The sequence below is a fragment of the Salmo salar genome, chromosome 09 (genome assembly GCF_965601325.2).
Source record: "Salmo salar chromosome 09, fSalSal1, whole genome shotgun sequence".
In the NCBI taxonomy this organism is placed as follows: Eukaryota; Metazoa; Chordata; class Actinopteri; order Salmoniformes; family Salmonidae; genus Salmo; species Salmo salar.
In genome coordinates, this window is record NC_138299.1 from 144,755,210 (window position 1) to 144,781,063 (window position 25,854).

At 46.9% G+C, this 25,854-nt stretch overlaps 1 protein-coding gene across 15 annotated transcripts in view; it reads right to left on the reverse strand.

Moving 5' to 3' along the window:
• Positions 1-21,652: 21,652 nt before the first annotated feature.
• The window catches only part of LOC106613115 (eukaryotic translation initiation factor 4 gamma 1), a 70,314-nt gene continuing 66,112 nt past the window's right edge, over positions 21,653-25,854 (reverse strand). For 14 of the 15 annotated variants that reach the window (XM_045724719.2, XM_082956396.1, XM_082956402.1 and 11 more), the window contains 5 exons: positions 25,735-25,833; positions 24,056-24,202; positions 23,800-23,881; positions 23,335-23,475; positions 21,653-23,078 (listed from right to left, as the gene is read on the reverse strand). In XM_045724719.2, coding sequence (XP_045580675.1) covers positions 22,894-23,078; positions 23,335-23,475; positions 23,800-23,881; positions 24,056-24,202; positions 25,735-25,833 — 654 coding nt within the window. In that variant the 3' untranslated portion in view covers positions 21,653-22,893. The other variant, XM_014215051.3, reaches the window with a different exon arrangement.

Here is a 25,854-nt window from a genome sequence, read left to right on the forward strand (position 1 = left end):
TCTGTCCTCGTGCTCCTAGATCTTAGTGCTGCTTTTGATACCGTCGATCACCACATTCTTTTGGAGAGATTGGAAACCCAAATTGGTCTACATGGACAAGTTCTGGCCTGGTTTAGGTCTTATCTGTCGGAAAGATATCAATTTGTCTCTGTGAATGGTTTGTCCTCTGACAAATCAACTGTAAATTCCGGTGTTCCTCAAGGTTCTGTTTTAGGACCACTATTGTTTTCACTATATATTTTACCTCTTGGGGATGTCATTCGAAAACATAATGTTAAATTTCACTGCTATGCGGATGACACACAGCTGTACATTTCAATGAAACATGGTGAAGACCCAAAATTGCCCTCGCTAGAAGCCTGTGTCTCAGACATAAGGAAGTGGATGGCTGCAAACTTTCTACTCTTAAACTCAGACAAAACAGACATGCTTGTTCTAGGTCCCAAGAAACAAAGAGATCTTTTGTTGAATCTGACAATTAATCTGGATGGTTGTACAGTCGTCTCAAATAAAACTGTGAAGGACCTCGGCGTTACTCTGGACCCTGATCTCTATTTTGAAGAGCGTATCAAGACTGTTTCAAGGACAGCTTTTTTCCATCTACGTAACATTGCAAAAATCAGAAACTTTCTGTCCAAAAATGATGCAGAAAAATTAATCCATGCCTTTGTTACTTCTAGGTTGAACTACTGCAATGCTCTACTTTCCAGCTACCCGGATAAAGCACTAAATAAACTTCAGTGTCACGGTTGTTGTCGGTGAAGGAGGACCAATACGCAGCAGGTACGTGTATGCTCATCTTGAGAATTTATTAACTTCAAAAAATGAACATACAAAATCACAAAACAAAAAGAACGAACGAACAACTACAAACAGTCTGGCTAGCATAGAACAATCACCCACAAAACCCAAACACAAACACACCCTAATATATGGGACTCTCAATCAAAGGCAGATAGACAACACCTGCCTTCAACTGAGAGTCCCAACCCCAATTAACCAAACATAGACATACACTCACTAGACTCCACATAGAACTACCTAGACATAAACCAAAACCCGGAAATACTAAACCAAACACCCTTTTAACAAACACACCACCCCGAACCACATAAAACAAATACCCTCTGCCACGCCCTGACCAAACTACAAAACAATTAACTTTATATACTGGCCAGGACGTGACAGTACCCCCCCCTTAAAGGTGCTACCCCGGAAGCACCTTAACAAAAAAAATAACCCCAAACAATACCCAAAATAAAAATTCCCCCTTACTAAAGAGAGGGAAGGGAGGGTGGCTGTGGGAAGGGAGGACGGCACTGTGCTACACCCCCCCTCCCCAACCCACCTATTTTTTGGAGGTGGCTCCGGCTCAGGCCGTTCCAGGCTGTCTGGGCAGTCTGGCAGCTCGGGACAGTCTGGGCAGTCTGGCAGCTCGGGACAGTCTGGGCAGTCTGGCAACTCGGGACAGTCTGGGCAGTCTGGCAACTCGGGACAGTCTGGGCAGTCTGGCAACTCGGGACAGTCTGGGCAGTCTGGCAACTCGGGACAGTCTGGGCAGTCTGGCAACTCGGGACAGTCTGGGCAGTCTGGCAACTCGGGACAGTCTGGCAACTCGGGACAGTCTGGCAACTCGGGACCGTCTGGGCAGTCTGGCCACTCCGGCAGTTCAGGGCAGTCTGGCCACTCCGGCAGTTCAGGGCAGTCTGGCCACTCCGGCAGTTCAGGGCAGTCTGGCCACTCCGGCAGTTCAGGGCAGTCTGGCCCCTCCGGCAGTTCAGGGCAGTCTGACCACTCCGGCAGTTCAGGGCAGTCTGGCCACTCCGGCAGTTCAGGGCAGTCTGGCCACTCCGGCAGTTCAGCGCAGTCTGGCCACTCCCGCAGTTCAGCGCAGTCTGGCCACTCCGGCAGTTCAGCGCAGTCTGGCCACTCCGGCAGTTCAGGGCAGTCTGGCCACTCCGGCAGTTCAGGGCAGTCTGGCCACTCCGGCAGTTCAGCGCAGTCTGGCCACTCCGGCAGTTCAGCGCAGTCTGGCCACTCCGGCAGTTCAGCGCAGTCTGACCACTCCGGGCGACTGTTGACTGACGGGCAGCTCCGACGACTGTTGACTGACGGGCAGCTCCGACGACTGTTGACTGACGGGCAGCTCCGACGACTGTTGACTGACGGGCAGCTCCGACGACTGTTGACTGACGGGCAGCTCCGACGACTGTTGACTGACGGGCAGCTCCGACGACTGTTGACTGACGGGCAGCTCCGACGACTGTTGACTGACGGGCAGCTCCGACGACTGTTGACTGGCGGGCAGCTCCGACGACTGTTGACTGGCGGGCAGCTCCGACGACTGTTGACTGGCGGGCAGCTCCGACGACTGTTGACTGGCGGGCAGCCCCGCGACTGTTGACTGGCGGGCAGCTCTGATGATGACTGTTGACTGGCGGGCAGCTCTGATGATGACTGTTGACTGGCGAGGCTGGGTTTACGCACTTGCAGTTTAGTGCGGGGAGCGGGAACAGGACGAGTCGGACTGGGTGGACGCACTTCCGGGTCCGCACGAGAGACAGGAGCTGGAAACCCAGGGCTATGGAGGCACACAGCCGGTCTAGATCTTACCTCCTGCACAACCCGCCTTGGCTGGATGGAACTAGTAGCCCTGTACGAGCGGGGTGCTCGTACAGGGCAGACTGGGCTGTGCAGGGGCCTGATGGTAGCCGTGCGTAGAGCGGGAGTTGGGTAGCCTGGTCCTCGGAGGCGTACCAGCGACCAGATGCGCTGCGCAGGCATCCTCCTACCAGGCTGGATGCCCGCTCTAGCACGGCACCTGCGAGGGGCTGGAATAACGCGCACCGGACTGTGCGTGCGTATGGGTGAGATAGTGCGCTCCTCAGCGAAACATAGCGCTCTCCACCCCATACGCTCCTCCATATAACCACGGGTAGCTGGCTTCCGGCTCTTCTTACGCCTAGCCAAACTACCCGTGTGCCCCCCCCCCAAAATGTTCTTGGGGGTGCCTCTCGTGCTTCTCCTTCAGCGCGTACTTGGCCTCGTACCGCCGCCTCTCTGCCTTGGCTGCCTCAATTTCCCACTGCGGGCGTCGATAATCCCCAGCCTGGTGCCAAGGTCCGGCCCCGTCCAGAACTTCCTCCCAGGTCCATTTCTCCCGCCAGTCCAACTCGAATTCCCTCTGCTCCTTCTTCTGCTGCTTGGTCCTTGAGTGGTGGGTGATTCTGTCACGGTTGTTGTCGGTGAAGGAGGACCAATACGCAGCAGGTACGTGTATGCTCATCTTGAGAATTTATTAACAAAATCACAAAACAAAAAAGAACGAACGAACGACTACAAACAGTCTGGCTAGCATAGGCTCAACACAGAACAATCACCCACAAAACCCAAACACAAACACACCCTAATATATGGGACTCTCAATCAAAGGCAGATAGACAACACCTGCCTTCAACTGAGAGTCCCAACCCCAATTAACCAAACATAGACATACACTCACTAGACTCCACATAGAACTACCTAGACATAAACCAAAACCCGGAAATACTAAACCAAACACCCTTTTAACAAACACACCACCCCGAACCACATAAAACAAATACCCTCTGCCACGCCCTGACCAAACTACAAAACAATTAACTTTATATACTGGCCAGGACGTGACATTCAGTTAGTGCTAAATACGGCTGCTAGAATCCTGACTAGAACCAAAAAATGTGATCATATTACTCCAGTGCTAGCCTCCCTACCTACACTGGCTTCCTGTTAAGGCAAGGGCTGATTTCAATGTTTTACTGCTAACCTACAAAGCATTACATGGGCGTGCTCCTACCTATCTTTCCGATTTGGTCCTGCCGTACATACCTACACGTACGCTATGGTCACAAGACGCGGGCCTCCTAATTGTTCCTAGAATTTCTAAGCAAACAGCTGGAGGCAGGGCTTTCTCCTATAGAGCTCCATTTTTATGGAATAGTCTGCCTACCCATGTGAGAGACGCAGACTCAGTCTCAACCTTTAAGTCTTTACTGAAGACACATCTCTTCAGTAGGTCCTATGATTAAGTGTAGTCTGGCCCAGGGGTGTGAAGGTGAACGGAAAGGCTGGAGCAACAAACTGCCCTTGCTGTCTCTGCCTGGCCGGTTTCCCCTCTTTCCACTGGGATTCTCTGCCTCTACCCCTATTACGGGGGCTGAGTCACTGGCTTACTGGTGTTCTTCCATGCCGTCCCTGGGAGGGGTGCGTCACTTGAGTGGGTTGAGTCACTGACGTGGTCTTCCTGTCTGGGTTGGTGCCCCCCCTTGGGCTGTGCCGTGGCGGAGATCTTTGTGGGCTATACGCGGCCTTGTCCCGGGATGGTATGTTGGTGGTTGGAGATATCCCTCCAGTGGTGTGGAGGCTGTGCTTTGGCAAAGTGGGTGGGGTTATATCCTACCTGTTTGGTTCTGTCTGGGGTTTTCATCGGATGGGGCCACAGTGTCTCCTGACCCCTCCTGTCTCAGCCTTCAGTATTTATGCTGCAGTAGTTTATGTGTCGGGGAGCTAGGGTCAGCCTGTCACATCTGGAGTATTTCTCTTGTCTTTTCCGGTGTCCTGTGTGAATTTAAATATGCTCTCTCTAATTCTCTCTTTCTCTTTCTTTCTTTCTCTCTCTCGGAGGACCTGAGCCCTAGGACCATGCCTCAGGACTACCTGGCTTGATGACTCCTTGCTGTCCCCAGTTCACCTGGCCGTGCTGCTGCTCCAGTTCCAACTGTTCTGCCTGCAGCTATGGAACCCTGACCTGTTCGCCGGACGTGCTACCTGTCCCAGACCTGCTGTCCCAGACCTGCTGGAACCCTGACCTATTCACCGGATGTGCTACCTGTCCCAGACCTGCTGTTTTCAACTCTCTAGAGACAGCAGGAGCGGTAGAGATACTCTCAAAGATGGGCTATGAAAAAGCCAACTGACACTTAGTCTTGTGTTACTGACTTGTTGCACCCTCGACAACTACTATGATTATTATTATTTGACCATGCTGGTCATTTAGGAACATTTGAACATCTAGGCCATGTGATTTTATAATCTCCACCCGGCACAGCCAGAAGAGGACTGGCCACCCCTCATAGCCTGGTTCCTCTCTAGGTTTCTTCCTAGGTTTTGGCCTTTCTAGGGAGTTTTTCCTAACCACCGTGCTTCTACACCTGCATTGCTTGCTGTTTGGGGTTTTAGGCTGGGTTTCTGTACAGCACTTTGAGATATCAGCTGATGTAAGAAGGGCTATATAAATAAATTTGATTTGATCCTTCCGATACAGAGGAGATTTCCCTGTGAGACACAAACACACAGCGGGGTTAATCACAATTTAAAGGTCTTACACACACACAGTGAGAGAGGAGCGTGTACTGGGGGAGCTAGGGGCCGAGCAGGTTGTTGTCTTCAGATGAAGTACTAGACTCTCCAGCCCCTACTGATGAACTGCGCAGTGTTTCACTACTGCATTAATCACCAAGACCTGGGAGGCTGGACCACTGGGGAGCCACACACACACACACACACACACACACACACACACACACACACACACACACACACACACACACACACACACACACACACACACACACACACACACACACACACACACACACACACACACACACACACACACACACACGCACACACACACACACGCACACACACACACACACACACACACACAGAGTGAGAGAGAGACAGGGCTGAACAATGGGGAGCCAGAGACAGAGAGACAGAGAGAGAGGGCTGAACAAAGGGGAGCCAAAGAGAGAGAGATGGAGAGGTGGAAAGGGGAGGGAGAGAGAGGCAGAGGGGAGGGAGGGAAAGAGAGAAAGATCTAAGCTGTTTGTTTTCCTCTGTAATTGCAGGGGAGAGGAAATGTCAAAGTGCCAGTGGCGTCTCCCGGACGGAGGCTGAGGCAGTCTAGTGGAGCACACCACCACCTCGGAGGTAAACATAGCTGTGAGGGGTGACACCTTGGGAAAGGGGGGGGGGGGGGGGCAGCAGACAGGGTTCTAGGCTATTTATTAAATCTGTTTGCAGCTCCAGGTAGGCTACACAAGTGGCAAATTGATTTGCAATGGCTCCAGTTATATTGTAATTTGAACATACAGTACCAGTCAAAAGTTTGGACACCTACTCATTCAAGGGTTTTTCTTTATTTTACTATTTTCTATAATAGTGAAGACAAAAACTATGAAATAACACATATGGAATCATGTAATAACCATGTAGTAATTAAGTGTTAAACAAATCAAAATATATTTAATATTTGAGATTCTTCAAAGTAGCCACCCTTTGCCTTGATGACAGCTTTGCACACTCTTGGCATTCTCTCAACCAGCTTCATGAGGAATGCTTTTCCAACAGTCTTGACGGAGTTCCTCCATATGCGTGGCACTTGTTGGCTGCTTTTCCTTCACTCTGCGGTCCAACTCATTTTATTTTTTTATTTCACCTTAATTTAACCAGGTAGGCTAGTTGAGAACAAGTTCTCATTTACAACTGCGACCTGGCCAAGATAAAGCAAAGCAGTTCGACGCATACAACAACACAGAGTTACACATGGAATAAACAAACATACAGTCAATAATACAGTAGAAAAGTCTATATACAGTGTGTGCAAATGAGGTAGGATAAGGGGGGGAAGGCAATAAATAGGCCATGGTGGCGAAGTAATTACAACACCCCATAGAGACTGCCAGAGGTCCGGACAACAGGCCCTCCGATTTGACACACTGGCAATCATTTGAGAAACCAAGGCTGTTGATTCTGCCGATAAGAATGTGGTGATTGACAGAGTCGAAGGCCTTGGCCAGGTCGATGAATACGGCTGCACAGTAATGTCTCTTATCGATGGCGGTTATGATATCGTTTAGGACCTTGAGCGTGGCTGAGGTGCACCCATGACCAGCTCTGAAACCAGATTGCATAGCGGAGAAGGTACGGTGGAATTCGAAATGGTCGGTAATCTGTTTGTTAACTTGGCTTTCGAAGACTTTAGAAAGGCAGGGTAGGATAGATATAGGTCTGTAGCAGTTTGGGTCTAGAGTGTCTCCCCCTTTGAAGAGGGGGATGACTGCGGCAGCTTTCCAATCTTTGGGAATCTCAGACGATACAAAAGAGAGGTTGAACAGGCTAGTAAAAGGGGTTGCAACAATTTCTGCAGATAGTTTTAGAAAGAGAGGGTCCAGATTGTCTAGCCCGGCTGATTTGTAGGGGTCCAGATTGTGCAGCTCTTTCAGAACATCAGCTATCTGGATTTGGGTGAAGAAGAAATGGGGGAGGCTTTGGTGAGTTGCTGTGGGGGGTGCAGGGCTGTTGATCGGGGTAGGGGTAGCCAGGTGGAAAACATGGCCAGCCGTAGAAAAATGCTTATTGAAATTCTCAATTATAGTGGATTTATCGGTGGTGACAATGTTTCCTAGCCTCAGTGCAGTGGGCAGCTGGGAGGAGGTGCTCTTATTCTCCATGGACTTTACAGTGTCCCAGAACTTTTTGGGGTTTGTGCTACAGGATGCAAATTTCTGCTTGAAAAGGCTAGCCTTAGCTTTCCTAACTGCCTGTGTATATTGGTTCCTAACTTCCCTGAAAAGTTGCATATCACGGGGGCTATTTGATGATAATTTTTTTGAATGGGGCATGCTTATTTAAGATGGTGAGGAAGGCACTTTTAAAGAATAACCAGGCATCCTCTGCTGACGGGATGAGGTCAATATCCTTCCAGGATACCCGGGCCAGGTCGATTAGAAAGGCCTGCTTGCTGAAGTGTTTTAGGGAGCGTTTGACAGTGATGAGGGGCGGTCGTTGTACCGCAGAACCATTACGGATGCAGGCAATGAGGCAGTGATCGCTGAGATCTTGGTTAAAAACAGCAGAGGTGTATTTGGAGGGCAAGTTGGTTAGGATGATATCTATGAGGGTGCACGTGTTTACAGATTTGGGGTTGTACCTGGTGGGTTCATTGATAATTTGTGTGAGATTGAGGGCATCAAGCTTAGATTGTAGGATGGCCGGGGTTTTAAGCATGTCCCAGTTTAGGTCACCTAGCAGCACGAGCTCTCACATATGGTGTACATGGCATAGCTGGGGACAGAAGGCGGTCTATAGCAAGCGGCAACAGTGAGAGACTTGTTTCTGGAAAGGTGGATTTTTTAAAGTAGAAGCTCCAATTGTTTGGGTACAGACCTGGATAGTAAGACAGAACTCTGCAGGCCATCTCTGCAGTAGATCGCAACACCGCCCCCTTTGGCAGTTCTATCTTGTCAGAAGATGTTATAGTTAGGGATGGACATTTCTGGGTTTCTGGTGGTCTTCCTAAGCCAGGATTCAGACACGGCTAGGACATCCGGGTTGGCAGAGTGTGCTAAAGCAGTGAATAAAACAAACTTAGGGAGGAGGCTTCTAATGTTAACATGCATGAAACCAAGGCTTTTACGGTTTCAGAAGTCAACAAATGAGAGCACCCTTGGGGAGTAGGAGTGGAGCTAGACACTGCAGAGCCTGGATTAACCTCTACATCACCAGAGGAACAGAGGAGGAGTAGGATAAGGGTACGGCTAAAGGCTATCAGAACTGGTTGTCTAGTATATTCAGAACAGAGAGTAAAAGGAGCAGGTTTCTAGGCACGATAGAATAGATTCAAGGCATAATGTACAGACAACGGTATGGTAGGATGTGAGTACATTGGAGGCAAACCTAGGCATTGAGTAATGATGAGAGAGATGTCTCTAGAGACGTTTAAACCAGGTGATGTCACCGCATATGTGGGAACTGGAACTAAATGGTTGGTTAAGGCATATTGAGCAGGGCTAGAGACTCTACAGTGAAATAAGACAATAATCAATAACCAGGACTGTAATGGACAAGGCATATTGATATTAGGGAGAGGCATGTGTAGCCGAGTGATCATAGGGGTCCAGTGAGTGGTTGGGCTGGCTGGAGATACGGCGATTCAGACAGCTAGCAGGCCGGGGCTAGCAAACTAGCTGAAGGGCCTTAGAGGGACGTCGCGATGGAGGAAAGTCCGTTTTAGCCTCCGCCTGCGGTGACGTTGATAGACCAGTCGTGATGGATTAGTAGGGTTCCGAGTAGCAGAGGGGTCCAAGTCCAATTGGCAAAATAGGTATAGTGGCCAAAGAAATTGGCCGATGGATCTATTCAGCTAACAGTCCTATAAGCTCTAGACAGCTAGCGGGCCGTGGCTAGCAGATGGGCATTCAGGGGACGTCGTGGCGTAGGGGCCAGTTGAGTACCCCCTCGAGCAGGTTACGTCGGTAGTTCAGTCGCGAAGGATCGGCGGGGTTCCATGCCCCGTACCGGCAGTAGAAGGTATTGTAGCCCAGGAGTGGCTGATGGGCCTCTTCAGCTAGCCGGGAGAATGGGCCTAGCATTGGCTAGCTCCAGGCTAATTGGGGCTTGTGTCGGGACAGACGTTAGCCAGGAGTGGTCACTCGGGTTGCAGCTAGCTAGCTGCGATGATCCAGGTGAAAAGGTTCAGAGCTTGCGGTAGGAATCCGGGAATATGGAGAGAAAATAGGTACGGTATGCTCAGGTTTGAGTCGCGTTGTACAAACTGGCGAGAGATTTCCGAGCTAAAGGTTAGCTGATGACCGCTAGCAGTGGTTAGCTGACTACTAGCTAGTAGCTACTGAGTTGGCTAGCTTCTGTTTGGGGATTCCGGTTCCGAGGTAAATAAAAATACTTTAGAAAACCCCCCAGATCCACACCACATTGGGTGAGGCGGGTTGCAGGAGAGTATTTTGAAGTTGAGGTTTAGAAAAATATAAAAAAAGATATGCGAAGAAAAAGATATAAAAAGATATATAGAGAGATATAAAATATATATATATACAAAGATATATACATGGGACACGACAAGACGAAGGACAAAGACGTCTGACTGCTACACCATCATCCCAAACCATCTTAATTGGGTTGAGGTTAGGTGATTGTGGAGGCCAAGTCATCTGATGCAGCACTCCATCACTCTCCTTCTCTGTCAAATAGCCCTTACACAGCCTGGAGGTGTGTTTTGGGTCATTGTCCTGTTGACATGTGCAAACCATACAGGATGGCGTATCGCTGCAGAATCCTGTGGTAGCCATGCTGGTTAAGTGTGCCTTGAATTCTAAATAAATCACTGACAGTGTCACCAGCAAAGCACCCCCACACCATCACACCTCCTCCTCCATGCTTCACGGTGGGAGCCCCACATGCGGAGATCATCTGTTCACCTACTCTGCATCTCACAAAGACACGGGGGTTGGAACCAAAAATCTCAAATTTGGACTCATCAGACCAACGGACAGATTTCCACCGGTCTAATGTCCATTGCTGGTGTTCCTTGGCCAAAGCAAGTCTCTTCTTCTTATTGGTGTCCTTTAGTAGTGGTTTCTTTGCAGCAATTAGACCATGAAGGCCTGATTCAGGCAGTCTCCCCTGAACAGTTGATGCTGAGATGTGTCTGTTACTTGAACTCTGTGAAGCATTAATTTGGGCTGCAATCTGAGGCTGGTAACTCTAATGAACGTATCCTCTACAGCAGAAGTAACTCTGGGTCTTTCCTGTGGTGGTCGTCATGAGAGCCATCTTCATCATAGTGCTTGATGGTTTTTGCGACTGCACTTGAAGAAACTCTCAAAGTTCTTGAAATTTTCCAGATTGACTGATCTTCATGTCTTAAAGTAATAATGGACTGTTGTTTCTCTTTGCTTATATGAGCTGTTCTTGCCATAATATGGACTTGGTCTTTTACCAAATAGGGATATCTTCTGTATACCACCCCTACCTTGTCACTACAGAAATGATTGGCTCAAATGCATTAAGGAGGAAAGAAATTCCACAAATTAACTTAACAAGGCACACCTGTTAATTGAAAAGCATTCCAGGTGACTACCTCACGAAGCTGGTTGAGAGAATGCCAAGAGCGTGCAAAGCTGTCATCAAGGCAAAGGGTGGCTACTTTGAAGAATCTGAAATATATTTTGAATTGTTTAACACTTTTGGTTATGACATGATTCCATATGTGTTATTTCATAGTTTTGATGTCTTCACTATTATTCTACAATGTAGAAAACAGTAAAAATAAAGAAAAACCCTTGAATGAGTAGGTGTGACTGGTACTGTATTTATCGTATCAAATGTTAGGCTACAGTAACCTACAATGGCAGATAAATTAATAGCCTACTTGATGGCCAACAAATGCACCCTATCATTCTATACATTTCATCTCATTTCATTATGGACTTTTTCTCCGTAACAGAAGCACGCCAGGGAGTTCCATAACTTCCATTTCAAATTTCCACTCATGCAGCGCTCCAGACCCTAGAACTGAGCATGAGTAAAACCCTTAACTTGATATGGTTATCCATAAGAAAAGTCGACATTAGAATGCAGTTTACTTTAGAACAACTTGCGTAGAGTTGGTTTAAAGAGCTGTAGTGGCCTAAAGTTGTTTCCAATGCTTTCTCACCGTTATATCAGTTCTAGCAGGTTAATATGTTGCAATTTAGAAGTAGCCCAAGTAGTCGTTTTCAAAGTATCCCAATTTGGCCGGAAAACTGCAGTCACGGCAACCCTGGATGCAGAGGAGGAAGGTGGGGGAGAGGTGTCAGAATGAGGACGTTTCTGTCCACAGAGGAAAGGTGTGTGTATGTAACGGGGCAGAGATTCTTACTGCTTCACTACATAAGCACATTACTAAACTAATGCAACATGACTATTGATCATTTCATTAACTTAGCATGACCTGACCCAAACATCTAATCATGGAACCACTGAAAACAGTTGACCAAACATCCCTTTAATTATAAAAAACACTGCAGTGGAATAGCCCTATAATCAGAATGATGACTAAAATAACCGACTCTAACTCTATGGGGAAAACAAACCATAATCCATGAAGAAAGTTGTTTCTGTGAGGTCGTTGCTTACCCAGAATGCTTTGGCCTCTGAAGGGGTATCCATTGAAGGTGAAGGCGTGGGAGTGGCCAGCTGTCAACAGGTTGAGAGTTTCCTCCTCATTGGACAGCTCCAGGCCCTTGGCGATGTCGTTGTCAAAGGCAACCGTCTCGTGCAAGGATCTGCTGGCATGGTGGCCCTGGTCGATACGCCCATGTGACACACAGAGAGAGAAAGAGAAGGATGAAGTTACCCATAAACACTGATCTAAGCTCAGGATTGTGGTGTCACCTCTAATGATTTAAGATTAAGATTGGAGGAAGGTAAGCTGACCCTAGGTCTGTGTGTAAGGGACAAGGAGTAAAGTTGAAATGACTCTACTACAAGTGTATCTTAGCCAAGTAAAACCAACCTAGCTCCTGTTCTCCTCATCAGTGCAGTCAGAAAGTGGAGAGGAGTTGGGCTAATATGTTGGGTCCCCAGGGAGCAGGAGAAGAGGGTACGGTGCACCATATGCCCAGCTCTATTTAAAGCCTGCTGCGACATGTTATTTTAAACCCATTGTTGAAGATGCAAGACGCTCAATAGCACAATCAGGTCCCAGGATGGTGTCTCAGATTGAAGGTAGGATGGATGAGGGCCTGGGCCCAAGAGCCAACGCTGTAGAACAGTAATATGTCGCATCCCAACATAATGTTCCCCCTCCTCACACTGCGGCAAACACATGCAGATCCTACTACAGTCTGCAGATACATGTAGTGCACTGCAGTCCCTAACTGTCTTGCTGAGAGGCACACAGCATCAGCACCGCAACTAACTAACCTCAAAATTGAATCAAGATACAAAAACAAGAACAGGGCTGCAGTTAACAGGGTTGATCAGGTCACAGGGAACAGGGTTGATCAGGTCACAGGGAACAGGGTTGATCAGTCCACAGGGAACAGTGTTGATCAAGTCACAGGAAACAGTGTTGATCAGGTCACAGGGAACAGGGTTGATCAAGTCACAGGGAACAGGGTTGATCAGTCCACAGGGAACAGGGTTGATCAGGTCACAGGGAACAGGGTTGATCAGGTCACAGGGCTGCAGGGAACAGCGTTGATCAGGTCACAGGGCTGCAGGGAACAGGGTTGATCAGGTCACAGGGCTGCAGGGAACAGGGTTGATCAGGTCACAGGGCTGCAGGGAACAGGGTTGATCAGGTCACAGGGCTGCATGGAACAGGGTTGATCAGGTCACAGGGCTGCATGGAACAGGGTTGATCAGGTCACAGGGCTGCAGGGAACAGGGTTGATCAGGTCACAGGGCTGCATGGAACAGGGTTGATCAGGTCACAGGGCTGCAGGGAACAGGGTTGATCAGGTAAGAAAAAAAGAGCGAGATCGTACTCAATGCGCTTCAGCCCGTGAAAATGATATGTGTTATAAAAGGTGTCAGTATCATCTTAGTCAATGTTAACAATACATATATGCAGGCTAAGTGATGTAAGAATAGGTAAGGCAGGATGAGGTACTCTATTCCAAAGTGTATGGAAGTGAAAGAACCAAGGACACTCCAGTGTCTATTGATATACAGTAAGCATCAGCAGTACTGTTTGTTGTGACCTCCAAATACCCAGCTTTCCAAAATACACAGAATAAATGACAGAATACTACAATTCTTTAGTGCAGGAAGAGAGCAGAGCAGGGAGAGTAATAGTCACCCATAAGGTACTCAGTGGTGTCAGGGTCCACAGCGTCTAAGTCAGTCCTGTTCAATTCGGACTGCAGATAGATGTTTCCTACTTTGTTGATTTGGCAGATTCAGAAGAACTTGTGTAGCAAGGTGAGAGAGGAGGATGAACAGAGGTGTGAAAGAAGAGGACTTAAGAGTTTAGATGTTTAAGACAAGTAAGAGGAGACCAGAGGGAAGAGTAGGAGAAGAGCGAGATCAGGTGAGAAAGACTGAGGGTGGAGTGAGGAGATATGTTCTTGAAAGGAGAGAGTGAGAAGGTTTGAAAGGAGAGGGAAAGTAGAAACCAATGAAAGGAGTGCATATCATGAAAAACAAAATTCAGAAGAAAGTAATAGTGAATGTCTAGCAGTAAGTCGATGAGAAGTCAGGCCAGGTGACCATCCACAGTAAAGGTGTGTTGGGCAGGTCTCTTACCTTTGGCGGTGGTTGAACCCAAAACTCCCAGCAGACACACGGCCATGATGGACAGTTTCTGAGTTTCCATGATGATGTCTAAAGAGAAGACAGTTCTTCTCTCTGATCACCCCTCAGAGAAACAGAGGAATATATTCCAGCCCTCCCTGACCGTCAATCATTTGTAATGGCAGGTCATAAAACTGACTGATACTGACCATAGGCGACACACCATTTAGTATCTTTGGGATCTCCCCACTGATTCTGGCCAACCTGTGGTTGGCAGCTTCAGCAATAGACCCACCGAACGAGAAGATATCCAATGTAGCGACTAAGAACCAACACCAGTGGTGACAGACAACCAACACCAGTGGTGACAGACAACCAACACCAGTGGTGACAGACAACCAACACCAGTGGTGACAGACAACTAACACCAGTGGTGACAGACAACCAACACCAGTGGTGACAGACAACCAACACCAGTGGTGACAGACAACTAACACCAGTGGTGACAGACAACTAACACCAGTGGTGACAGACAACCAACACCAGTGGTGACAGACAACCAACACCAGTGGTGACAGACAATCAACACCAGTGGTGACAGACAACCAACACCAGTGGTGACAGACAACCAACACCAGTGGTGACAGACAAACAACACCAGTGGTGACAGACAACCAACACCAGTGGTGACAGACAACCAACACCAGTGGTGACAGACAACCAACACCAGTGGTGACAGACAACCAACACCAGTGGTGACAGACAAACAACACCAGTGGTGACAGACAACCAACACCAGTGGTGACAGACAACCAACACCAGTGGTGACAGACAACCAACACCAGTGGTGACAGACAACCAACACCAGTGGTGACAGACAACCAACACCAGTGGTGACAGACAACCAACACCAGTGGTGACAGACAACAGCTCTGAATGATTGCTTTTATTTATGACTTTATTGATGAACAGACTGTAGCAGTTGATCAAAGGCACACTAACAGGGAATGTGTGGGAACAGAGCTTACACTAAACACACTATAAACACTGACCTCGGATCTGCCAATACAGTCGGGAACAAACACACAGATCATAAATGGGATGATAAATGAGTAGATCATTAATAACCCAGTAGACTCATGGGGATAAAGGACTCATGATGACTTACGTAATAGAGTCCAATGGGACTGGACTGCATGGATGAAGGGCTCTCCTCTGGGAGACAGCTGCCAAACACACACACCAGTTAATCACGTATGCATATAATTATGGCAACTTGTTTATGAACAGATTTTTACATATACTCCCACACACTCACTACACAGACTTTCAACATAAGACGTCTTAACACTCAAATCTCACACACACACACACACACACACACACACACACACACACACACACACACACACACACACACACACACACACACACACACACTTATGATGCTGCACACAGAGAGAAGCAGCCCTGAACTCTGAGTAGTGTGAGTAGTGAAAACAGCAGTGTGAGGGTGGTTTTGAGGGCAGGGTGTGTTGGCGCGGTGTTACTGCGGGGGGGTGGAGTTACAGCGAGTGGCATGCGGGCCCAGGCAGAAGGCATGTGACATCACATGAGCAATGTAGGTGTTATCGTTAGTACAGTGCATTCAGAAAGTATTCAGACCCCTTCACTTTTTAAATCCTTTTTCTACCTCATCAATCTACAAACAATACCCCATAATGACAAAGTGAACAGCTTGCTAGAAATCTTTTGAAATGTATTAAAAATAAAAAACGGAAATATCACATTTACATAAGTATTCAGACCCTTTACTCAGTATTTTGTTGAAGCACCCTTGGCAGCGATTACAGCCTTGTGTCTTCCTGGGTACGACGCTACAAGCTTGGCACACCTGTATTTGGGGAGTTTCTCCCATTCTTCTCTGCAGATCCTCTCAAGCTCTGTCAGGTTGGATGGGGAGTGTCGCTGCACAACTATTTTCAGGTCTCTCCAGAGAGGTTCGATCAGGTTCAAGTCCAGGATCTTGCTGGGCCACTGAAGGACATTTAGAGACTTGTCCCGAAGCCACTCCTGTGTGGTCTTGGCTGTGTGTTTAGGGTCGTTGTGCTGTTGGAAGGTGAACCTTCGCCCAAGTCTGAGGTCCGGAGCGCTCTGGAACAAGTTTTCATCAATAATCTCTGTACTTTGCTCCATTCACCTTTCCCTCGATCCTGACTGGTCTCCCAGTCCCTGCCGCTGAAAAACATCCCCACAGCATGATGCTGCCACCACCATGCTTCACCGTAGGGATGGTGCCAGGTTTCTTCCAAACATGACGCTTGGCATTCAGGCCAAAGAGTTCAATATTGATTTCATCAGTCCAGAGAATCTTGTTTCTCATAGTCTAAGAGTCCTTTAGGTGACTTTTAGCAAACTCCAAGTAGGCTGTCGTGCCTTTTACTGAGGAGTGGCTTCTATCTGGCCACTCTACCATAAAGGCCTGATTGATGGAGTGCTGCAAAGATGTTTGTCCTTATGGAAGGTTCTTCCATCTCCACAGAGGAACCTTGGAGCTCTGTCAGAGTGACCATCGGGTTCTTGGTCACCTCCCTGACCAAGGCCCTTCTTCCCCAATTGCTCAGTTTTGCCGGGCGGCCAGCTCTAGGAAGAGTCTTGGTCGTGCCAAACTTCTTCCATTTTAAGAACGATGGAGGCCACTGTGTTCTTGGGGACCTTCAATGCTGCACAAATGTTTTGGTACCCTTCCGCAGATCTGTGCCTCGACACAATCCTGTCTCGGAGCGCTACGGACAATTCCGTTGACCCTATGGCTTGGTTTTTGCTCTGACATGCACTGTCAACTGTGTGATGTTATATAGACAGGTGTGTGCCACTCCAAATCATGTCCAATAATTTGAATTTACCACAGCAGGACTCCAATCAAGTTGTAGAAACATCTCAAGGATGATCAATGGAAACAGGATGCACCTGAGCTCAATTTCGAGTCTCATAACAAAAGGGCCTGAATACTTAGGGTAAAAAAATATTTATCTTATTTACATAATAACCTGTTCTCGCTTTGTCATTATTGTGTGTCAATTTATGAGATTTTTTTATTTATTTAATCAATTTTAGAATAAGGCTGTAATGTAGCAAAATGTGGAAAAAGTCAAGGGGTCTGAATACATTCTGAATGTACAGTAGCTGTGAGGAGTTGTGCCCACGGGCCCTTGGCATACAGTACACTGCCACTGATTGACTGATTGAATGATTGAGTTACTGAATAATTGGTTGGTTGACTGACCAACCAATTACTGACTGACTGACTGACTGGTTGGTTGACAGGCTGCTTACTCTTCACCAGTATGAAGAATCCCTTGGGGTTTTTGTTGAGAATGCTGCCTCCATCATGCCTGGAATAGACGGCTCCATGCTGGAGTCCCTGTACAGCTCAAAATGCATGTCCTTGGCAGCAGACAGCCCCGCAATACACAGGCAGAGGTATTATGCAGACTCACACTCATATCAATAATATGCAGTCACATAGGTGGTATGATGGCTCCCTCTTGTGATTATGGAAGCAATGCACAAACCTGAATCAGCTGTGTAGTGCTAGGGTAAAATCCAAAACGTGCACCCAGGGGGGACCACAGGACAGAGTTTGGAAACCCTGGCCTATGGAATAGGGTGCCATTTCGGACACAGACAGTCTTCCCCAGTGCCCCATATACTGTACTGACCTGATAGGCTTCTGTTAATTAGCCATCTTTGAAAACTGGGAGGAACCTGTTTATTGTGATTGATAAAAGGAGGCTAAAGATTAGACCAAGTCAGTAACTGAAGGATCAACATGTCAGCAAGGGAGAGAATGGTTCCTGTAACAGTCAGGCAAGATAAGCCGATAACAGAGGGAAACAAAATGGCCACCGCGATAAGGTTTCAGTGGGGTAAAATTACAGTGATTACATGAAAGAGTGCTCTGTTGTCTTCATTATAGGTAGTGTATTGAAGAGGACACGAGGTGGAATGTGGTCATTATAAATGGTGCATTGAAGAGAACATGTAAAAAAAAATACCTTATTTACATAAGTATTCAAACCTTTATCATGAGACTCAAAATTGAGCTCAGCTACATCCTGTTTCCATTGATCATCCTTGAGATGTTTCTACAACTTCATTGGAGTCCACCTGTGGTAAATTCAATTGACTGGATAAGATTTGGATAGGCACACACCTGTCTATATAAGGTCCCACAGTTGACAGTGCATGTCAGAGCAAAAACCAAGCCATAGGGTCGACGGAATTGTCCGTAGAGCTCCAAGACAGGATTGTGTCAAGGCACAGATCTACGGAAAGGTACCAAAACATTTCTGCAGAATTGAAGGTCCCCAAGAACACAGTGGCCTCCATCATTCTTAAATGGAAGATGTTTGGAACCACCACAACTCTTCCTAGAGCTGGCCGGCCAAACTGAGCAATCGGGGGAGAAGGTCCTTGGTCAGGGAGGTGATCAACAACCCGATGGTAACTCTGATAGAACTCCAGAGTTCCTCTGTGGAGATGGAAGAACCTTCCAGAAGGACAACCATCTCTGCAGCACTCCACCAATCAGGCCTTTATGGTAGAGTGGCCAGATGGAAGCAACTCCTCAGTAAAAGGCACATGACAGCCCACTTGGAGTTTGCCATAAGACACCTAAAGGACTCAGACCATGAGAAACAATATGCTCTGGTTTGATGAAAACAAGATTGATCTCTTCGGCCTGAATGCCAAGCGTTACGTCTGGAGGAAACCAGGGACCGCTCATCACCTGGCCAATACCATCCCTACGGTGAAGTATGGTGGTGGCAGCATCATGCTGTGGGGATGTTTTTCAGCGGCAGGGACTGGGAGACCAGTCATGTTCGAGGGAAAGATGAACAGAGCAAAGTACAGAGAGATCCTTGATGAAAACTTGTTCAGAGCGCTCCGGACCTCAGATTGGGGTCAAGGTTCACCTTCCAACAGGACAACAACCCTAAGCACACAGCCAAGACCAGACAGGAGTGGCTTCGGGACAAGTCTCTGAATGTCCTTGAGTGGCCCAGCAAGAGCCCAGACTTGAAACCGATCTAACATCTCTGGAGAGACCTGAAAATAGCTGTGAAGCGACACTTGACAGATCTAGAGAGGATCTGCAGAGAAGAATGGGAAAACTCCCCAAATACAGGTGTGCCAAGCTTGTAGCGTCATACCCAAAAAGACTTGAGGCTGTAATCACTGCCAAAGGTGCTTCAGCAAAGTACTGAGTAAAGGGTCTGAAAACCTATGTAAATGTGATAGTTAATTTTTTATAAATTTGCAAAAACAATTTACCTGCTTTTGCTTTGTCAATATTGGGTATTGTGTGTAGATTGATGAGGGGAAAAACAATTGAATCCATTTTAGAATAAGGCTGTAACGTAACAAAATGTGGAAAAAGTGAAGGGGTCTGAATACTTTCCAAATGCACTGTAAGTAGTGTATTGAAGAGGGCATGAGGTTCAATGTCCTTATAAGTAGTGTATTGAATAGGGCGTGAGGTTCAATGTCCTTATAAGTAGTGTATTGAATAGGGCGTGAGGTTCAATGTCCTTATAGGTAGTGTATTGAATAGGGCGTGAGGTTCAATGTCCTTATAGGTAGTGTATTGAATAGGGCGTGAGGTTCAATGTCCTTATAGGTAGTGTATTGAATAGGGCGTGAGGTTCAATGTCCTTATAAGTAGTGTATTGAATAGGGCGTGAGGTTCAATGTCCTTATAAGTAGTGTATTGAATAGGGCGTGAGGTTCAATGTCCTTATAAGTAGTGTATTGAATAGGGCGTGAGGTTCAATGTCCTTATAAGTAGTGTATTGAATAGGGCGTGAGGTTCAATGTCCTTATAAGTAGTGTATTGAATAGGGCGTGAGGTTCAATGTCCTTATAAGTAGTGTATTGAATAGGGCGTGAGGTTGAACGTTGTCTTGATTATAGGTAGTGTATTGCAGAGGGCATGAATTTGAATGTTTTCTAAGGAAAGGGAATCTAGCTCTACGAGCTGCCAAATCTGCTCTGTCAACTATCTGTAGTGGTCAAAGGGTTAACAGAATAAACAGGATCAAATATAGATCGGCCGGGGAGGATTTGTGCCTCCACTACCAAGGTAGAGGATGGATTTCTGTTGATCACAGAAGACAAAATTCTACTATTCCACGAGGAGGCCATTTGATCATCATATTGAAATGATTCAAATGAAGTGGATAGGAAGGGGTGTTGAGTGTGTTGAAGGATGAAACGGTGCTGTTGCAATGTAAGCCTACTGTACTTCTGTCAGGGAGGTTATGGACCATCTGGTAGGCCAGGTCAGTACAGCCCTGTTGTCTGGCCTCGTCACTCACTGCACAAATACCGGCTCACAGTGGGCGTAATTGACCGTGGAGCATTGTACCCTTTCACAAAACCAACAAACTTACCTGAGTGGAGGGGAGCACTGGACATAAGGTCAGACAAGAAGGGATCGAGGGATGAGAGTAGAGAAAGGAGACCAACAGAAGCACAGCGTGTAGAAATTGAGCTCTATCAATCTTGCTCATAGTTAGATCGAAGATATGCTCAGTTAGAGCCAAGATATGCTCAGTTAGAGCCAAGATATGCTCAGTACTGAGCCAAGATATGCTCAGTTAGAGCCAAGATATGCTCAGTTAGAGCCAAGATATGCTCAAAGTTGCAGTTTGAGTGAGTTTGTTACTTAGGACAGTCATGGTGGGATGTGGCTAGTGGTTGTACAGTACCTGCATCTGACCGCAGTATGGAGGTGACCTCGTTGCTGTTACACTGTTTACAGACAGCCTTGGCACTCAGCCCTCCCAGGAACTTGGTCTGTGGCTGACACCTTTTCCACATCTGTCTTTTTAATTTTGTTTTTAACTAGGCAAGCCAGTTAAGGACAAATTCTGATTTACAATTACGGCCTACCCCGGCCAAACTATAACGACTCTGGGCCAATTGTGCGCCACCCTATGGGACTCCCAATCATAGCCGGTTGTGATAGAGCCTGGAATCGAACCAGGGTCTGTAGTGAAGCCTCTAGCACGGAGATGCAGTGCCTTAGACATTCCATTACTAACTAGGGTATGAGAATGCTTACATCTTCGCTTTTTTTAAATGATTGTTTAGTGAACCTAAATCTCAAAACCCCTACTTACCAATACATCCAAAACTACAGCCCCATCCCATTAACCAGGTACTTCTCTCAGTCCCCCCCCAAAATATCACAAAAAACTTACACAATTAAAAAACTCTGGCTCCTTTTCAGTGGTGGGCTGAGCCCCATCTACAGTCAGAACACAACTCTTCAGATCGGAGAACTTTAGAAGTGGAGACAATGAAAACACAAATACAATTTCTCAGCGGTGGAGCCACATTCTCGTGTTATGATTGTGGAAGTCTCAGCCAAAGCCCAGTCGGCTTACTCATTCCACAAGACAATTAAGTACAATAAAGGCTTTCAGTTTCTTTGTATGGGGCAACCAAGTGAGGACATGGTGGGGCAAAACAGTTTGAATTCTTCCCCTCTCTGGATACAACAAAATATATTTCCCCCCCAGTGTTCTTATTTGCAATGTTCTTTATTATCTTTTCCAGTTTCAGATATAAAAAGGATGCATTCATTTTCTTAATTAAATACTTCATAAAGTAAATCAAAAACATATTTACAAAATATTCAATGATATTGCAATCAATGACTTCAGGTGGATAATTACAAGCACCTTCTGCTAACTGAGAGAAAAATATAAATACATAGAACTGCCACTGTTTCTGAAAAAAATACATGGCTTGACATTTGCACTTCTTTTTTTGAAAAATAAAAACCAAAACTCCTGAAATGCATTTCCACTAAACGGAAGCAGAAAAGGCCTTAGGATATGTACTGTGAACATTCTTTATCTCTTTTTGAAATTATTTTTTAAAGTTGATTTCTATATATACACACCTTTCAAGTTTTAAATTATGATTTTCTCTTTAAAAAAATCCCTATCCTTGCAAGCCTGTTCTGTTTCCAAACCCCCCAGTCTAGGAGAAAAGTAAGAGGACAAATGGGGGTTGGCAGGCATGGCCATAAGGAAACATTGTGACCCCCAGCAGCAAAAGGTCCTTGTGCAACACCCTCCCCAGTCCCTCACCACCAATCTCAGGCCTTCCAAAGTCCATAGACATGAAGTTCACAGGAGTCTCACAAAGACTGACGACTGAAATGTCCAAAGACAGTGAGCTCCAGCATGTCCACTTTTCTTTATACATCTTTTTCTTTTATATAAAAAAAAGAAACACTCCAATCAAAAAGAGCTAATCGCTGACAGAGTCATATAGAATCATACATATCACATGGCCATCATGCCTCATTCAACACAATATATGACGTAATCAAAAATATATTTCAGCAGCCTTTATTAGTTCGTCATCTGTTGGGGATTTTGTTTTGTTGTTTTGCTAAACATCATGAAGTGTTGCTACAGCAACGTGACGCCTTTAAAACAAGGGCTAAACCTCAAAAAACACGGAAGGAAACAGCCATCCCTATCGCTTGTTGTAAAGCTTATTCTCTCGCAATTAGTTTCTCAATTTAGTTCAAAGACATTCGGCAGCGCAAAAGACAGAAAATAAAAGGATTGCATGTTTCGATATGTAGTAGAATCTCCCAGCTGATTCTTTCCCTCGCTTTTATTCTATTTTTTAATGCAGAAGGATTTTATTGATTCTAACAGCTCCATGCTCCTGAATCATTATCGATAGCAGGTGGTCTTTCCTCCAAGTCCTCCCCGAGTCCAGGGGGCACCGGTGAGCAGGTACCTAGCTGTTGTCAGACTCCTCGTCCTCAGCCTCACGGAGCCAGGTGAAGAAGGCAGTGACAGACTTCAGTGCCACACCCTTGCCCTGCATCTCAGCGGGGTCTTTGCTGGACTCCCACTTGTAGAAGGCCTCCTCTTTGATCACGTCTTCGTCGTACAGCGTGTCAAAGAACATCCGCAGCAGGTCTACAAGGAAAGAGGAAGAGAGCATGTCAACAACGTAAGAGACAGGATTTCAATACACAATGTACACACAAATAACTCATCTAGGAGACAAATTGGTCAACCAGTCAAATAACCCCTATGGAAAAAAAGATAAAGGCTAACATTGGGAGACAAACACAGGACAAATCTGAGTCTTCATGTAAAAAACTGCCAAAGAGATGTGACACATAGGGAAACAGAGAGGAGAGTGACTGAAGTCATTCTGTATCTCACTCACTGGCAGGCTGCTCCATCTCCACCATGAGGGCCTGCAAGGCGTAGAGAGCCTGCAGCTCCTTCTGCTCATCCTTCAGGTACTTGTGGAGCAGCCTGGCCCTCCGGGTGATCACCTTCGCATCCAACTTGTAAGGGTTCTCACCTGGGGGCAGAGATGGAGGGGTCAAAAACTCTCTTTTGCTATTTTTTTTATTTATATTAGTCCACTATGTTTTGCATGTCAGCAGTCATGTTTTCAGGATATTGGACTTTCAAAAAGCAAAGTGTCACCGGCCACAACATCACGGTGATGCGTTTGGAGTGATCTGAACCATAATGTGCTGGGTTGGATATATTCCTTCTACATTGTCCTTTCCAGCAATGGTACGGCCCTGCTAAGTTCTGTGAAAAGGGTATTGGAGTGGAGGGTTGTCCTGATGCAGTGTTGGATTGAGAGGTGGTAGCAATACAAGACAGGGAAACTCACACAGGATGGCCGACTGGCAGATGGCTGTCATGACTGCTCTGACAAACACGTTGGAGGATATCTGTGTCTCGTCCAGGTTAGCCTAAAGAGGGCAGGCACAGTCACAACACATATCAGTGGGGCTGAGCAGTGGAATATACAGCAGGGACTAATGGGACTATATATAAGAGTCTATTGGTAAAACTACTGTACAAGGAACCAATAGCAAACCGAAATATTAATTGGGTGATGGGACACTCTCCCACTCACATCATACCTCGACCCAATCGTAGATCCTCTGGTTGTCAGCCTTGTCCTGTATGAGTCTGTCCAGCTGTTTGTTCAGCTCCTCTGAGCTCAGCTCCTTCTTACTGCTCTTCTCTGTCTCATCATCTCCTCCTCCTCCCAGGGTGAACTCCACATTCTGCATTCAGAGGGAACACACAGCAAGAGTGAAACTTCCCAACATTACTGTTACGGGCTTTTCCAGACAGGAGGCGATGGGGCAGAGCAAAGTCAGCCAAAATAGAGCAGATTCCTATTTTCTCCACCTCGGCTGAGTGGCTTTCACGTGCACAAGCACCACAGATCACCACGCCTAGAATAACGTTGCCTGCCTAGCTCCATTGAAAATGAATGGGCAACTCTGCTGCCGCTTCCTGTCTGGAAAGCCCTCAAAGCACTTTGGGAAACTGTGGATGCAAGTAAGAAACACATTTGATTGATCTAAAAGGTAGACTCAGCCATATGATGTAGATGCAGAAAATAAACAGGATAGTGGGTCAATTTAAGCAACTACTAAGAGTGTTAAAGCGTGAGGCTCAACTTCCCAGCTGGTTTTGGTCCCCTGGCTGTAATTCCCAGCTGGTTTTGGTCCCCTGGCTGTAATTCCCAGCTGGTTTTGGTCCCCTGGCTGTAATTCCCAGCTGGTTTTGGTCCCCTGGCTGTAATTCCCAGCTGGTTTTGGTCCCCTGGCTGTAATTCCCAGCTGTTTTGGTCCCCTGGCTGTAATTCTCAGCTGTTTTGGTCCCCTGGCTGTAATACCCAGCTGTTTTGGTCCCCTGGCTGTAATTCCCAGCTGTTTTCGTCCCCTGGCTGTAATTCCCAGCTGTTTTCGGTCCCCTGGCTGTAATTCCCAGCTGTTTTGGTCCCCTGGCTGTAATTCCCAGCTGTTTTGGTCCCCTGGCTGTAATTCCCAGCTGTTTTGGTCCCCTGGCTGTAATTCCCAGCTGTTTTGGTCCCCTGGCTGTAATTCCCAGCTGTTTTGGTCCCCTGGCTGTAATTCTCAGCTGTTTTGGTCCCCTGGCTGTAATTCCCAGCTGTTTTGGTCCCCTGGCTGTAATTCCCAGCTGTTTTGGTCCCCTGGCTGTAATTCCCAGCTGTTTTGGTCCCCTGGCTGTAATTCCCAGCTGTTTTGGTCCCCTGGCTGTAATTCCCAGCTGGTTTTGGTCCCCTGGCTGTAATTCCCAGCTGTTTTTGGTCCCCTGGCTGTAATTCCCAGCTGTTTTGGTCCCCTGGCTGTAATACCCAGCTGGTTTTGGTCCCCTGGCTGTAATTCCCAGCTGGTTTTGGTCCCCTGGCTGTAATTCCCAGCTGGTTTTGGTCCCCTGGCTGTAATTCCCAGCTGTTTTGGTCCCCTGGCTGTAATACCCAGCTGGTTTTGGTCCCCTGGCTGTAATTCCCAGCTGGTTTTGGTCCCCTGGCTGTAATTCCCAGCTGTTTTTGGTCCCCTGGCTGTAATTCCCAGCTGGTTTTGGTCCCCTGGCTGTAAGAGTGTGAAGCGAACAAGTGCACATCCACAGATACTGTGACTGTGTGAGAGCGAAGTCATTTTGCTGAGTCTAACTTTAATAATTGACTATTATTTCATATTTGTATCTCAGTGCAGTTTAAGATCAATACTAAATGGTGCATCTCCTTTCAATCCCTACAGGGTCATGATCTCTGGCCGCTTACCTTTTCTGTTACAAACTTGTTGACGTCCTCGTCCTCAGGCAGAAAGTCTTTCCAGCTAAGCCCCGCCTCCCTCCACATGGCGCCTGCCTTTTTACGGCTCTGAGGTAGGATCCACAAACA